This window comes from Corvus moneduloides, chromosome Z (genome assembly GCF_009650955.1).
Source record: "Corvus moneduloides isolate bCorMon1 chromosome Z, bCorMon1.pri, whole genome shotgun sequence".
NCBI classification, from domain to species: domain Eukaryota; kingdom Metazoa; phylum Chordata; class Aves; order Passeriformes; family Corvidae; genus Corvus; species Corvus moneduloides.
In genome coordinates, this window is record NC_045511.1 from 45,186,318 (window position 1) to 45,200,604 (window position 14,287).

A 14,287-nucleotide genomic window follows, 5' to 3' on the forward strand; every position below is an offset into this window, starting at 1 on the left:
TTTGTGTAGCAGAGTATCAAGTAAAACACACACCCTTCCTTTAATGAAAACTGACTCAAGAAACTGCTGGGGCTAAGACATGTCAAACTAGCTGTACTTCATAGTTTGACTGATAGCCACAAACCATCTGAGGAACTAAAAAGAGTCCTCTTCAAAACAGAGCAGAGCATGGGACAGCAAAATTCTATGTATGAATCTTCACTTTCCTGAGAAGTATCTGTTTGACAGATTGGTGGAACTCCTACAATATAAATAATTTCTACAACTGTTTCAGTAAATCAGACAAAAACCCCAGAAACCCTCCTCTATTACCTGAACTCTGTAGCACCATTACATGCACAAGCATCCCCCCACATTTTCTCCAAAGGGCCCTACATCAAATAAAGAGTCCTGCGCACAAAAGCATTTCAACTTCACCTCCTGGATGGCAGGGGTAGTTTTAGGGGCAGGTTCCTGCTAAAGCAAAAGCTCTAACACACCCTTTTGTCTCTCTAGAACTAAGCAATTGCTTCTGCATTATTCCACATGCAGAAGAAAGAATAAAGTTCTCATCTGCTGTGCAACTACTAAAATAGGAGTCAAATTCCTGTTCAAATGGTATTAGACTCTGGGAGAAAATATATCTAGTATGATTATAGCAGCAAACAGTGAGTCAGGATTTGCTGGTGCTATTCCTGTCTCTACCAGTAACCCATTGTGTGCCTACAGCCAAAAAACTTAAGGGAGCATTTGTACAAACAGGCCATTCACCAGGCTGTTTTACAAGATCTGACTGGAAAAGGCTAGGAAGGCCTGTTGGAGAAGGGATATATTATGGTTTTTTCCCATCCAATCCTTTCATTTTATAGAAAAGCTTATGTGAAAGCTTGAATAGTACACCAGAAATCAAATAATTTGGAATATGCCAGGCACAGGTTCTCCATTTGAATGGATGACTACTATCACTCAAGACTAACTTGTCTCTCTTGCATCTGAACTCTTATGGCATTAGGGCCAATTTACTGATTTTGCATTATTTTTTAAACTGCCATATCTTACGCTGCCATCAAACAACTTGTCCTCTAAAATGATAAGCATCCCTTACACAGCATTTACACAGAGTTTCTGTGTTTGACTGGGGCTATAGATGAAAGCTTCCTACAGCCATGTAAATATAAAGCAAGCAGACTTCGTTTTTCAGTCTAAAACTAGTGGTAATTATTATTGTTATTTTAGGACTAGCAATCATCCTATAAAAGAAAGTATTTATTTCCAAATATGCTGAAATTTAACTATTTGAATATATCAAAAGATGGCAAGCCCACATAGAGGCTTGGTTTCCCTCTCTACATTAAGTTAATCTTTTTTCCATTACCTTTAATTATTTTTCATTTAAGATTACAGTACTTTCTATTCAGTGACAGAGGTACCAGGAAAAAAAACCAAACTAAACAAAAAAGAATTTCCAAAAATATATTCCTCCCCCCACCCAAAGAAAAATGATTTCTAACCCAACCAATAAAACTCCCTCATTTTTGAAGGATGCAGTGGTCAAATAACCTGAATGACATTATGTAATTATTAATGTGAATCTCAGTCTAGGGACATTTGTCTTTCTAGCGCAGCTTAACAGAAAGGGCTGTGTAGCAACAGGCACATGGCTGAGGACCAATTTTTTGCAGGATCAGATTTGGAGCCTGGAAAGCTAGATTACACACAGATAAAAGCCAAGGAGTTACACGGAAGAGATCTCACACTGACTGGTTTCACCAAGGGGAATCACGTTCTCGTAAAATTAACAACAGAATCTCTTAGATGACAGCAGCAGTGAGAGCTTTCACTGTCCTTACAGCAATTTATCCCAGTTGTCAATGGAACAAATAGCTTGGCATTTGGGTCCTCCAGTTCTAGGATCAGTACAGGATCAAGATCCTCCTTTACTCCACCACGGATCTTGGGACATCCCCACCATTATAATACACCTTATTCCACTCAGCCTAGTTCCAGTAACACCTAACAAAGAGCAGAATTAGGATGTTGTTACATACAGAAGCTCACAACAACAAAAAAAAACCCCAACAAACAAACAAAACAACAAAAAAAAAAACCAAAAAAACCCTAAGAAACATTACACAAAAATGCCTTAGTACTGAAAGCCAACAGTGCTCAAATATGCTCAAAGTATTTCTTCTGCCCTTCCTCTCTGACGACTGCCAAGTACTATTTCAGGGTAACCAAAGGCCCTCTCATTTGGCTGAGTCATATGTTATCTTGCTATTAATCCTTCACAGATAAGAACCAGCTCTATTCCAGGACAGGAAAAGCAAGGGAAGAAATCCGCTTTTTTTGAAGTTCCATAGGCTTCTCCAAAGACCAGCTGATCGTGTGCTATCCCAGAGTCACTGAGAAAGGGTTTTGGAGCTGACAAGAAGACAGGGCCGAGCTCCCGCCGTCTCGAATGCTCGGCGGCAGCGGCACCTCCGGTCATGTGCCGAGCGCCGCAGGGGCGGCCGCGATGCGCCCTCGTACCCACCGCCCGCATAGCACCTCAGGGGGCTCGGGGAACCCGTCCTGGACGTGCCAGCCCGCCTTATATTCACACCGCTGCTGTGGTTCAAACGCGGCGGTCGCACAATGCAGGGCGAGAGCACCGACGGGCAAAGGCGCTGCCGCTTGTGCCCGCTCAGGAGCGGTGGGTGGAGGCCGCTCCCCCTGCGCCGGGGGTCCCGCCGACCCCAGGCTCCGTCCCGGCCAGAACGCAAGGTCACCCAGCCGGCGGGGGACTGCGCAGCCCCCGCTGCCCGCGGTGGGGCCGGGGATGCGGGAGGCGCCGCTGCTCCTGGTTTCCGCTTCCCGAGATGGCCGCCCAGGGCCGAACCGGCCCCGCTGCCGTCACCGCCCGGCCAGGCCGGGGACCGAGCCCCACCGCAGAGGGGACCCACTGCGGCGAAACCCCGGCTCGCCTGCCCGCTCGCCCGCCAGCCCCCGCTGCGAGTCCCTGAGCCGCGAGCACTTACTGAGCTCGTCCTGGGCGGCCGCGGCCATGTTGCCGGCTGGGGAGGGAGGGGAGGCGGCGAGAGACGCTCCGCGCCTCCCACCCCTCTCCGGCACCGGCACCGGGCCGGCGGCCGCCTCTCTCCTCCTCCCCCTCCTCCCTCTCCTCCTCTTCCACCTCCTCCTTCTGCTGCTCCCTGCGGCTTCCCTCGACAGCGGCAGCGACCGCTTTTCAGTCACCGCCGGTTTATATTTAGAGAGAGCCGCCGTCCCCACCGCCCGCCCCCGTCGCGTACACGGCCCGGCCCCGCCGCCGCCGCCCCGCCCGGCGGGCCCCGAGGAGGAGGTTTACGGGGGCAGCACTGACCGGAGTCCGCGCTGACCTCCATGGCTGCCGCGCCGGCTCCGTGCTCGGCACGGCGGCGCAGGGACGGGACGGAGCGGCGTGGGGCGCCCCCGCGCGACCGTGGGTGCGCCAGCAGGGGGAGGGCGGCGAACCCCGCCCACCGAGCGGCACGGCCACGCCCACCGAGCGGCACGGCCACGCCCACCGAGCGGCACGGCCACGCCCACCGAGCGGCACGGCCACGCCCACCCGCCGGCGCTGCCCCCCGGCCTCTGCTCCAAAGCCAACTACCGAAGGGACAAAGCTGCTCCGTGGAATTCCTCGCCTGCCGTTCTGGGGTTGCTCAGAGAGACCACCACACTGCGTCTCTCTCCCAAACTCTGCGATGCCACATGTGATCTCTGTAAGGAGCATCTTGGCAAGATGCCCCAGCCGAGGCGTCCCTGGGGCACGTCTGGAAGCAGACAGCTTGGCGCCCGTTCCCCAGCTCCCTTACTGCTTCTTGCAGGTGGCACGGGGGCAGCTCGTGACGTCTCCCTAAAGCTCCAGGGCCAGTCCCAGGGAAGACGTGAGTCCAAGTGACAGGTGTCAGAGGACTAGCTTGTTTCTCGAGTCAGGAAAAAAAAGGTGACAAAAGCTTCTGAGCACCATTTTTACTTCATTTGTGTAATGTGTCTGGCTGAGCTGGAGTTCATTTCCCCCACAGCAGCCTTCACCTTGCTGCACTTTGCAGTGATAGTTGGAAAGGTGTTGATAGCACACCAGTGTTGTGGCTATTGCTCAGCAGCACCGGCACAGCATCAGCGCTGTCTCTCCAACATTCCTGCCTCCATCAAGGGGCTGGGGGTGGGCAAGGTCCAGGGAAGGGTCACAACCAGGCCAGCTGACCCAAACTGACCAAAGCAATATTCCATGGCATATGATGTCAGCTCAAACATAAAAGCTGACAGAGGGAAGAGGAACAGGGGGTATTCGTTTTTTACAATGCTTGCATTCCAGAGCAACCTCTACACATACTGAAGTCCCGCTGCCCAGGAAGTGACCAGACATGGCTTGCTGATGGGAAGTAAAGAATAAAATTATTTTCTTCCTCTTTGCTTGTGCGTGCATAAATTTTTGCTCTTGCTTTCGTAAACTGCCTGATCGCAATGAACAAGTCATTTTCCATCTTATTTTCTCTCTCCTGTCCAGCTGAGATGGGGAAGTGATAGAGCAGCTTGGCCACCCAACCCACCACAATTTTTTAAGGTCAGGGTCTGAGGAGTTGACTCCCAGTCTCCAATGCTGAGAGGCTGGGCTCTAATGAGCTGCAAAGAGGTGGTTCTTTTTTTTTTTTTTTTGAGGAAGCAGATTTGGGACCCATTCACATCTGAAGGAAATGATCAGCATTTATTAATGCAGAAAGGAGACAGGCAGAGAAGACCAGCCACATGGGAGGCACACTCATTTCTAGCTTTAAGAACAGCACATGCTCTCTCATGAGCTGAGCATTTCTGTGGTGAGTACTTGCAGCATCAAGCTCATATCTGGCTTTCCTCGGAAAGGTCAAACACTGAGGTGATGTTCCTGCTGGTTACACCAGAGAAGAGATGTAATCCTCCTTACCAGGAGAAGTCTTTGGGTAGAGGACATCACAGGTGGCAGACCTGCTATCAAAGCCACCATTTCAGAGAGCTGTCCATACAGAATCACACAGAATCAACGAATGGGCCAGGTTGGAAGGATATCTGGTCCAAACTCCCTGCTCAAGCAGGGCCGTCCCAGAGGACATGGCACAGGATTGCATCCAGACAGTTCTTGAATCTGTCAGGTGAGGGAGACGCCACAACCTCTTTGGCAATCTGTTCCAGTGTGCAGTGACCTGCACAGTAAAGAAATTCTTCCTCATGTTCAGGTGGAACCTTGTCACCCTCTCGTAGGATGCTTCTAGACATTGATGAGGTCACCTATCAGTTGTGCCTTTGGGCAGCAGAAGGAGGAGTGTTCCCCACGATTCCATGCCATGGGTGCACAGTTCCCAGTGTGGGACTGCCAGTTAAATGGCGTTGGACCCCACATGACAAGTGGCCAGACCCTGAGCTCTGCCAGGAGCAAGCCTAAACCAGGTACAGGCTCAGGAAGTACTTCAAAGGTTTCTTCCCTGGAAGAATCACAGATTCATTAGGGTTGGAAGGAACCTCTGGAGATCATCTACTCCAACCCCCTGCCAAGGCAGGGTGACCCAGAGCAGGTGATACAGGAATGGGCCCAGGTGGGTTTTGAATGCCTCCAGACAGGGTGACTCCATGACTTCCCCAAGAAGCCTGTTCCAATGCTCTGCCATCCTCAGTGCAAAGAAGTTCTTCCTCATGTTGAGGTGAAACTTCTTGTGTTTATGGCCTCTGCTTCTCATACTATCGCTGGGCACCACTGAAAAGTCTGGCACCATCCTCTTGATATCCACCCTTGAGATATTTCTGTGCATTAATGAACTCCCCTTTCAGTCGTCTCCTCTCCAGACTGAACAGGCCCAGCTCCTGCAGTCTCTCCTCATGAGACCTTTGTTGTCTCCTCTGGACTATTTCCAGTAGCTCCGTGTTTTTCTTGAGCTGTGGAGCTCACAACTGAACACGGCACATCAGATACGGCCTCACTAGGGCAGAGTACAGGGGCAGGATCACCTCATCGACCTGCTGGCAATGCTCTTCCGAATGCATCCCAGGATTCCGTTGGGGTGGGTGCAACGCAAGGGCACACAGCCGGCTGGAAGAACGGAGCGGCAGTAGCCTGCGAGAAGTCGGGGACAAAGGACCCGTGCTGGTGCTCGGCGGGCTGAGCAGGCCCGGCTCCCAGCCGCCACCGCCCCCCGAGCGCGGGCTCTGTCGCGACCCGCCCCTGTCGCGCCCCCGCCCCCCGCGCCGGCCCCGCCGCCGGCCGCGCGCACGGCGCGGAGCGCGGCCCGGCCCCGGCGGCGGCGGAGAAATGGCGGCAGCGGCGGCGCGGTGTCCGGGCGGGCGGTGGGCGCTGTGCCTGTGCCTGTGCGCGGCGCTTCTGCCGCGGCCGGCGCGGGGCCTCACCGACCGCCTCTACTGCGGCCGCCGAGTCTGCTACGAGGTGCTGGGCGTCAGCCGGCAGGCCAGCAAGGCGGAGATCGCCCGCGCCTACCGGCAGCTGGCCCGGCAGTACCACCCCGACCGCTACCGCGGGGAGCCCGCGGGCGGCGAGGGCGACGAGGGCGGCGGGGCGCAGGCGGCGCACGAGAAGTTCCTGCTCATCGCCGCCGCTTACGAGACCCTCAAGGTGAGAGAGCGGGACCGCCGCCGCGGCCGGAGCCGCTCCGGTAAGCAGTCAGGGAGGGGAGGAGAAACACCCCGAAAAATCCTCCTTCCGCAGCCAGCCCGAGAGTGCGGGAAGGAGGATGGAGTGCTCTTGAAAATCCTTCTGTGTCTAGAATTCGTTCTTTTTTTATGTACTTATTTATAACGAACCGACTGGGCTTTATCTTGGAGGTATACCTTTAAAAGTAGCAGTGACTCGAATAGCTTATGGGATCTGTAAGGGAAGGCTTCTCAGGGCAAAGCATGTATGACTTGGCAAAGATGGAACCCAGGAATGGAAGAAAGAGACCTGTAAGTGTTTTAAGGCTACAAGAGATTGGAAAAGGGAACTTTTTTTTTTTTTTTTTTTTTTTGCGGGGGTGGGGGGAAGGGGAAAACGGAGTTTGAAAGGAATGCAGTGGAGCCTGGCAAAATTAGATTTCCTGTCCCTCAATTATATGGGGGAAAATGATGAAAAACCCAGAGAAAATGAGAACAATGAGGTCTTGAATTGGCCTTCCATTGGACAGATTCCATAGCCCTGTAAACTAATTCCTTTAAGTTTTGAAAAATAATCTTGTAATAGGTTCTTCATCTGAAAATCTTTTCCTGAGCCATACTTATTAACTCCAGTCCATCTGGACTTCCCATTCTGAAGTTAAAAAACTTACTCTGTGGATTTTAGTTGCTTGTCTGTTTTTCAGTTTTAAATGCCTTTGCACAGTGCTTGCTTACTGATTTTAAGACAACACATGTCATATGTGCATGGGCAGATAAGTGTGAGAACAAATTAATTGAGAATATGAGAAAAGGACAGATTTCCTCTATGTTTCATACTCACTTGGGCTGTCGCCAGTTTTACAGCAGCATGGCATTTAATGAGATGTAAAACACAGGTATAACAGAGCAAGTGAAAACAGGAATTTAAACCTGAATGAGTTCTTCATCTCATCCTGCAGGATGAAGAAACACGTAAAGATTATGACTACATGCTGGATCATCCTGAAGAGTATTACAGACATTATTACCACTACTACAGCAGGAGACTGGCACCTAAAGTAGATGTCACAATAGTGATCCTAGTTACAGTGTGTGCCATCTCCGTGTTTCAGGTAAAATTTCATGTTTACATCGTACTGCGCCGTGAGTTTCTGAACAAGAAGAGAAGTAGTGGCAGTTCTCATAATGTCCCATTTAATAGAAAGTGTCAGTGAGGAGCCATGTTGCTGTATGCTGTGGTCCAGTTCTGTGTGGTGTCTGTAAAAATCCTGAAGTCAGAATGTACTGAGCAGGTTTTTGACTGCCCTTGGTACCTTGAACAAATGTAGAGATAAGTTTCTTTTAATTTTGTTGAGACAAGGTGCATCTTTTCTGAAGAATTTACTTGGTTCTTCCTGGCAGGCTCAGAGCAGATCAGGCAGGACTAGTGCCCCAAATAACATGTGTCAGTTTGCCAAGATGCATAAGTGAATTTTTAAAAAATAGACTAATAGCATACTGAATTCAAGACTCAATTCAGATGATAGGACTGAATATCAGGAATTTACTAATGTGTGAATCTTGCATTGCGGTGTATTTTAAGCACCACATGGATGAAGTCCAGGAGAGAAGCAAATTCAGTTCAGCAGAATTTACTCTGAAGGTGGTAGGTCCAAGGCCAAGAAAACAGACTGTGTTTTAGATGAAAAAACTTGTGCTGTTCATGACGCAAGAGGAGGAAAATGCGTAACTTCTCTTCAGGATCTTTTGAATCACTGGTTCAAAACATCATTAAAAATACCCAAGAAGTTTAAGGGATGAAGCTTACACCATGGTGCAGGTACCTCAATGTTTAGTGGGATATTGGAAGTTAAAATAAAAAAAAAGTTGATCAGAATTTGAGAACTTGGAATAATAAATTCCAATGGCATATTCAACCAAATACCTAATTTCTCTTCAGATTTAGTTCCAATGGCAAAGTTCCATTTCACGTCTTATTTTGTCTGTAAGTGGAGACACTCACTTTCCTGGAGTGCAACTGCCAAATGGTTCTAAATTCAGTGTGAGTGTCAATGTAAACTGGTTTGCCCATCTTGCTTTCTCTTGCTTCTGCTTCTTGGCCTTTGCTAAGGTTGTGTAGTGGGCTTATGTCTGCACTTTCTCTTGGTAAATGGTGTGAGATGTATTATTGTTTAAAAAGTTCTGTCAGTGAGACATGCTTGGGTGTCCCAAGAATGAAAGCAAGCTGCTAACTTTTTCCCTCTTGTGCTAGTCTAGTTTCTTCCATGTTTTCCATGCCTCATCTCACGTCATTTACAGGACACTAGATGGGAACAACATCAGCCCTCAGCTAGGCCTTGGGCTTCTTCTGTCTTTAGAGGGAAACATTCTCAGCATTGTGCTGTACAGGGCTAGGAGTTGGACTTGATGATCCTTGTGGGCCCCTTCCAGTTCAGGATATTCTATGATTCTGTGTTCACCCAGGCAGTATATTTCTGATTTGTTGTTTGGGGTTTTTTTCCCCACTCCTTTGAAATCCAGAGGGCAGCTGGAGATCAGAGAGGTATGTTGAGTCTTGTAAAGTGGACACTGCCAGACTTATGAGATTGTCACATACTTAGTCCATGTTCAATGAACTGTTTTAAATGAGTAACAATGTTATACTTAAATGTTTGTATACTAGCTGCTTTATTTATAAATATAAGACGGGCTTCTGAGAATGGCTGGCACAGCCTGGTATTAACTTGCATGAGATTGCCATCTTCTCAGAAGCAAAACCGTTCAGAACAGTGTCTGCTTGTCCTTCCTTGTCATTGTAAATTGCTGTGAGACACACTTCTATACATCTGTTTTCCAGGTGCTTCACTGAATCTGGAGGGATGATTATAGCTTCTGTAATACCACAGAAGTACTGGTAGCTTCAGTTTGTACCGTTACTGTAATGTAACTGTGGTTAAAAGTGTGTGACAGCATTACTTTTTTCTTTTTCTGGCAAACCCCCAAATAGGAATGTGTCTGTATAAAAACATGGGGTTTACTTTTACTGTTCTTAAATTACAGTTCTTCAGCTGGTGGAGTAGTTACAATGAAGCTATCAACTACTTAGCTTCTGTGCCAAAATACCGTATACAAGCTACTGAGATTGCCAAGCAGCAAGGTTTACTCAACAAGACTAAAGAAAAAGGCAAGAACAGGCGGTCTAAAGAAGAAATCCGTGAAGAGGAGGAAGAAATTATCAAAGACATTATTAAAAATAAAATAGATATAAAGGGTGGTTATCAGAAGCCCAAGATATATGATATCCTTCTATTTCAGATCCTTCTTGCTCCTTTTTATTGGTGCAAATACATAGTTTGGTACTGTTGGTGGATTTATTGTTTCACTATTAAAGGGCAAGAGTATGGTGTGGAAGAGAAGTTGTATATCATACGAAGGTACATGAAAATGTCTCAGTCTCAGTTTGACAGCCTGGAAGATCATCAAAAAGAGACCTTTCTTGAACGGCAGCTATGGATACGAGAAAACTATGAGGTGGGTAATGATAGTGAAATTGGCCGGGAAATAAACTTTCTAACACAATTTGAAGTATTAGAAAGCAGGCATTCATTATTACAGCACTGGACACACCTGGAGCACATAACCTCTAAGCAAATACGTGTTGTGAAACTTTACAAGAGGGTATTTATTCCATCATGATCATACATATTCATTACAATATTCTTCCTAGCTAATACATAAATGTCACTTTTCCTAGAACTAATTTGCATGCATCCGACTCCTACTGGAAGTCTTTTTATGGTTCTAGAGGGCCATCTGAATGGGTCTCTGTGGTTGTATTCACTGAGTGCTTCAATATTTCAGGTGACCTTTCCTTGAACTTTTTCTTTGGGCATGTGCTGTTCCTTCTTGTTACATGCCAAAACCCCCGACTATATTCCTCATTATCTGTTCATCCACTGGTTCCAGCTACTTTTACATACGTTTATCTTTTTTTGCTAATTAGTCTATCCAGCATCTTCAGGGGAACTGGAAATTTCTCTTCTCTATGTTATTTATCAGTAGCCTTGGTGGAAAAACTAGTGTTAGTTATCTAGCATTCCCAGAGCAATAATAACAATGTGGTATGACAAGGTTATTATGGTAGGTTGAAGGCTATTGTCTGTTCTCCACGCAGTAGTAATTTGTAATAAGAATTACCCAGATTGTCTGAAATTCCTATTTAGTCAGTCTTCTAAGCTGCTATTTCCTGGCTCAGGGGGCTTTGATTGTTTGTTATTGTTTTGGTTTGGTCTTCCCAACTGTCCTTTGATAGTTCTTTGGCCTGTGGTGAGTCATGGACTGTTCTTGCAGTGCTGTACACCTATTCAAGTAAGGATGGCATGAAAAACATCATTGGGCACAACTTCTACTCTTACCATGAATAGTCAATAAATCAATACTCAGTACTAAGTAGTTAATATATAATTTTTAAGAATTCTGTGAGAGCAGAGAAAGAACATTAGCCACAGCACAGAATTTGCAGTCCAGAATGATTTGGGATGCTGGAGCATGGCAGGTTGACAAAACCCTTCTATTGTTCCACAGAGGTGCATCTGTGGGCCATTTGGTGTGAGGTTTCTAAAGAAGAACATGAGAATATGAACTTGGTCTGCTTAAGGGGAGGAGGAGGTCATGCTGCTGTTCTGAATATGGTGGGAAAAGAAATGGGATCATGGCAGGACACCAAAAATAAGAGAATGTTTCTTCAAAAGCAGGCAGGGGTGAGTTACTCTACAAACTTGAAGAGGAGAATAGTAAAATAGGTGCTAATGTAAGGAAAGGATTAGCTGCCAGGTAGTATACGTGTTCAGTTAGGATGGGTTTGCTAGAAAACAGTCAGGAAGTCCAAAGGCCGAGTAATGCTGCTAGTCAAAGCAGATGTTAAAGGAAAGAGATTGGATGGATATCCTGTCGTAAAGAAAAAAATGCTCTGGTGTCTCATCCATGCAGTTTTTAACTAAGGATGTTTTGGTCACTGAGTGTGAAAGAGCTGTATTTGCCACAAGTGAAGTCTGTTTAGCTCACACTTGTCTCCTGTGGTGGCCAGCACTTGATTTTTCCATGATGAATACATGAACAGCTGCACCTGTATAGTAATATTTATCCAACATAATTTGCAGCTTTGTGAGTTTATGAAAAGGAAATGGTGTCTTTGTAGGTAATTGCTTGTATGAATTTTTACCTAGTCACTGGAATGCATTAAAGTTTTCAGTGTCTGCTGTGCCATCTGGTCGTGAGTTCATCAGTACACGTAGAAGGTGGTAGAAGAGGATTTTTTTGAAGCCACCTGGACTCCTGCTTATGCTAGTATTACTGGAAATGGAGAATAATCATGCTTTATTCTCTTCTTTTGCTAGCTGTGCTTTTGTGTACCACTACCATATCCTTACTTGAAACTTAGTAATGTTTTTTCAAGGCTGAAAAATATGCTGTAGTGTTTCTCCCCAAAAGCTTGTCTGTTCCTTCATGACTGGAGATGTCTATCTGCATATTGTTCAGTTTTCCAGGATGAGAAAGACCAGGAATTCAATACACAGGTGCATCATGGAGCTCCACAATATTTTTGCTGTTTCCTAATGATTTTTTAAACCTTTATGATCACTGAGCATTGAGTTTGTGTATTTGTGTAGCCATCTATAATACAATATTTTTAAAATCTTGTTCGTGCATAGCAGAACTCTAAAGTTAGTTGTCATTTGAGTCACATGAAACCAAGATGATAAAATCATGAATGGTGTTGAGATATATCCCAGCAGCATCTACGTAGACTGCCTCCCAGAATAAAAATGCAGATGCTATTGCTCTTTTTTTTGCCTTTTTTTTAAGATTATTGACTTTGCTGATAACTGTACATTCCATTACAATGACACCATTTCTTGACAGAATATAATTGTTTATCTTTTAGTACTGTAAATACTGGATGCAGATATTAACTTCATTGAGAACCCTACTTAGGAACAAAAAGTTCCGCAGCAGTGTTCTGTTAGATGATGATTTTGAGAAGGGAGAACAGCTAAAATGAGGAGCTGAACAGCTGCATTGAACAGTGTGCTGAAAGGGACTCACAAGTTTAGATTTTCAGAACATTAGACATTGCTTAGTGTGTATTTTCTTTTGTTGAATGCATTGAGTATCTACTTCTTTAGCCAAAAAAAAGAAAGTTTTGGAGCTTACAGGAAGATAGTTCTGCTCAGCAAAAGCATGAAGCATCTTGGGCTGCAGGTGCTCCAACACTGTTTCTTGGGGTCTGCTTCCATGCTGCAATCCAGTCTTTGATGAGAACAATAAGCTGGCAAATGATTGAAGTATAAACACTTAGCACCTCACTTGAGGCTCTCTTAAGCTGTTTCTTCATCCTTATTAAAAACTTCTGTCTGTCTTACCAGGTCTATAAACGAGAACAAGAGGAGGAGTTAAAGAAGAAGATGGCCATGGATCCCCGGTGGAAGAGATACCGGAGGTGGATGAAAAATGAAGGACCTGGAAGACTGACTTTTATTGATGATTGAAAGTTGCTGAACAAAATGCGTGCTAATGCTGAAAATGATTCGCAAAACTTTTCATCACATCATTCAGAGTTTTGTCTGCTGTGGCTTAGCAGTGATTTAAAACTCAGGAACTATTACATCAGGCCGAAGCATAATACAGGTTTACCATTTTTATAAATCAGGCCTATTAAACAGGCTCAGCCTAATGTATATATGCCATTCACTTGGGGATATCAGTGTGGAATTCATTATTCCAAACAATGTATTTTTGCTAGATACTTCATATTCATCATCAATGAAACCATAACTCTAGCCTTTCTGAAAATGTTTTTAGTCCAAACCTTGGCACATCTGGGTTTTCCTCTTTAAACTGAAGTGTTCCTGCAAGTGGACACTGAAAATGCTTGTAAAGGATTCTGAACCAAGGACCATTTTCTGTTTTCCTCTCTTTCCCCCTACTTTTCAATCTGATTTCTAAGATGCCAAGTTGGTTTTTTTTCATGTAAACAATATGGGGATTATACAAGACTACTGCTATTCCTGCTTCACTTGGAAATGGATTTTATTATTTGTGGGAATAAATGATGCATGATTGTTCATCATCGTGATGCAAACAAGCCTTAATTCTTTGTTCTACAGAGCAATTCATGAAATAGTATGCTTGGATATTTTGTGTTTTTTCATTTTGTACCTTGGGTTATACCTGCTTGTTCAGAACAAGTATACCAGTGAATATTAGTCTATTAAATGTGACATTTCTTTCACCAAAGTATTGGTTAAAGGGAAAATGACCCTTTTGTTAAAAAGGGCAATTTTGATGCCTTATGTAAATAAAAGTTTGTATATGCAGACTTAATTAGTTTTAAATTCTAAATCTTAAGTATTCATTACATTTATCTCTTCTGATCAGACCTCTGAGTACTTAGAATAAATAATGCATAACAGCAGTCTGTGGTTTGCGCTGTAATAGCCCAGGTCAGAGAGTTTCTGTGATTTGCTGGTAAAAGGGATTCTGTTACCTTACTCCTCTTCAGTAATTTTACTGGGGAAGGACAGATGGGAGCATAGTCGTTCTTCTGTCATCACACCTGTAAAAATAAGTTCCTTAGAAGGGAACTGATGAAAACAGTGCCTTGTTAGCTGCCTTCTGTGGAGATGGGTTCTGG

General features: G+C 45.6%; 2 protein-coding genes across 3 annotated transcripts in view; one reads left to right on the top strand and one right to left on the bottom strand.

Annotated features, from left to right (window-relative positions):
- The window catches only part of ECPAS (Ecm29 proteasome adaptor and scaffold), a 61,725-nt gene extending 58,285 nt beyond the window's left edge, over positions 1–3,440 (bottom strand). The window contains exon 1 of one of the 2 annotated variants that reach the window (XM_032095743.1): positions 3,341–3,440. In XM_032095743.1, coding sequence (XP_031951634.1) covers positions 3,341–3,362 — 22 coding nt within the window. In that variant the 5' untranslated portion in view covers positions 3,363–3,440. Of the gene's footprint in view, positions 1–2,996; positions 3,105–3,340 lie in introns of those variants that run through there. The other variant, XM_032095742.1, reaches the window with a different exon arrangement.
- A 2,840-nt stretch (positions 3,441–6,280) lies between these two features.
- Positions 6,281–14,068, top strand: DNAJC25 (DnaJ heat shock protein family (Hsp40) member C25). The gene is made up of 4 exons (XM_032096429.1): positions 6,281–6,598; positions 7,575–7,727; positions 9,655–10,125; positions 13,020–14,068. Exons 1-4 carry the CDS (start codon positions 6,281–6,283, stop codon positions 13,140–13,142), a joined length of 1,065 nt encoding a protein of 354 aa, XP_031952320.1. The 3' UTR covers positions 13,143–14,068.
- The last annotated feature ends 219 nt before the right edge of the window (positions 14,069–14,287 follow it).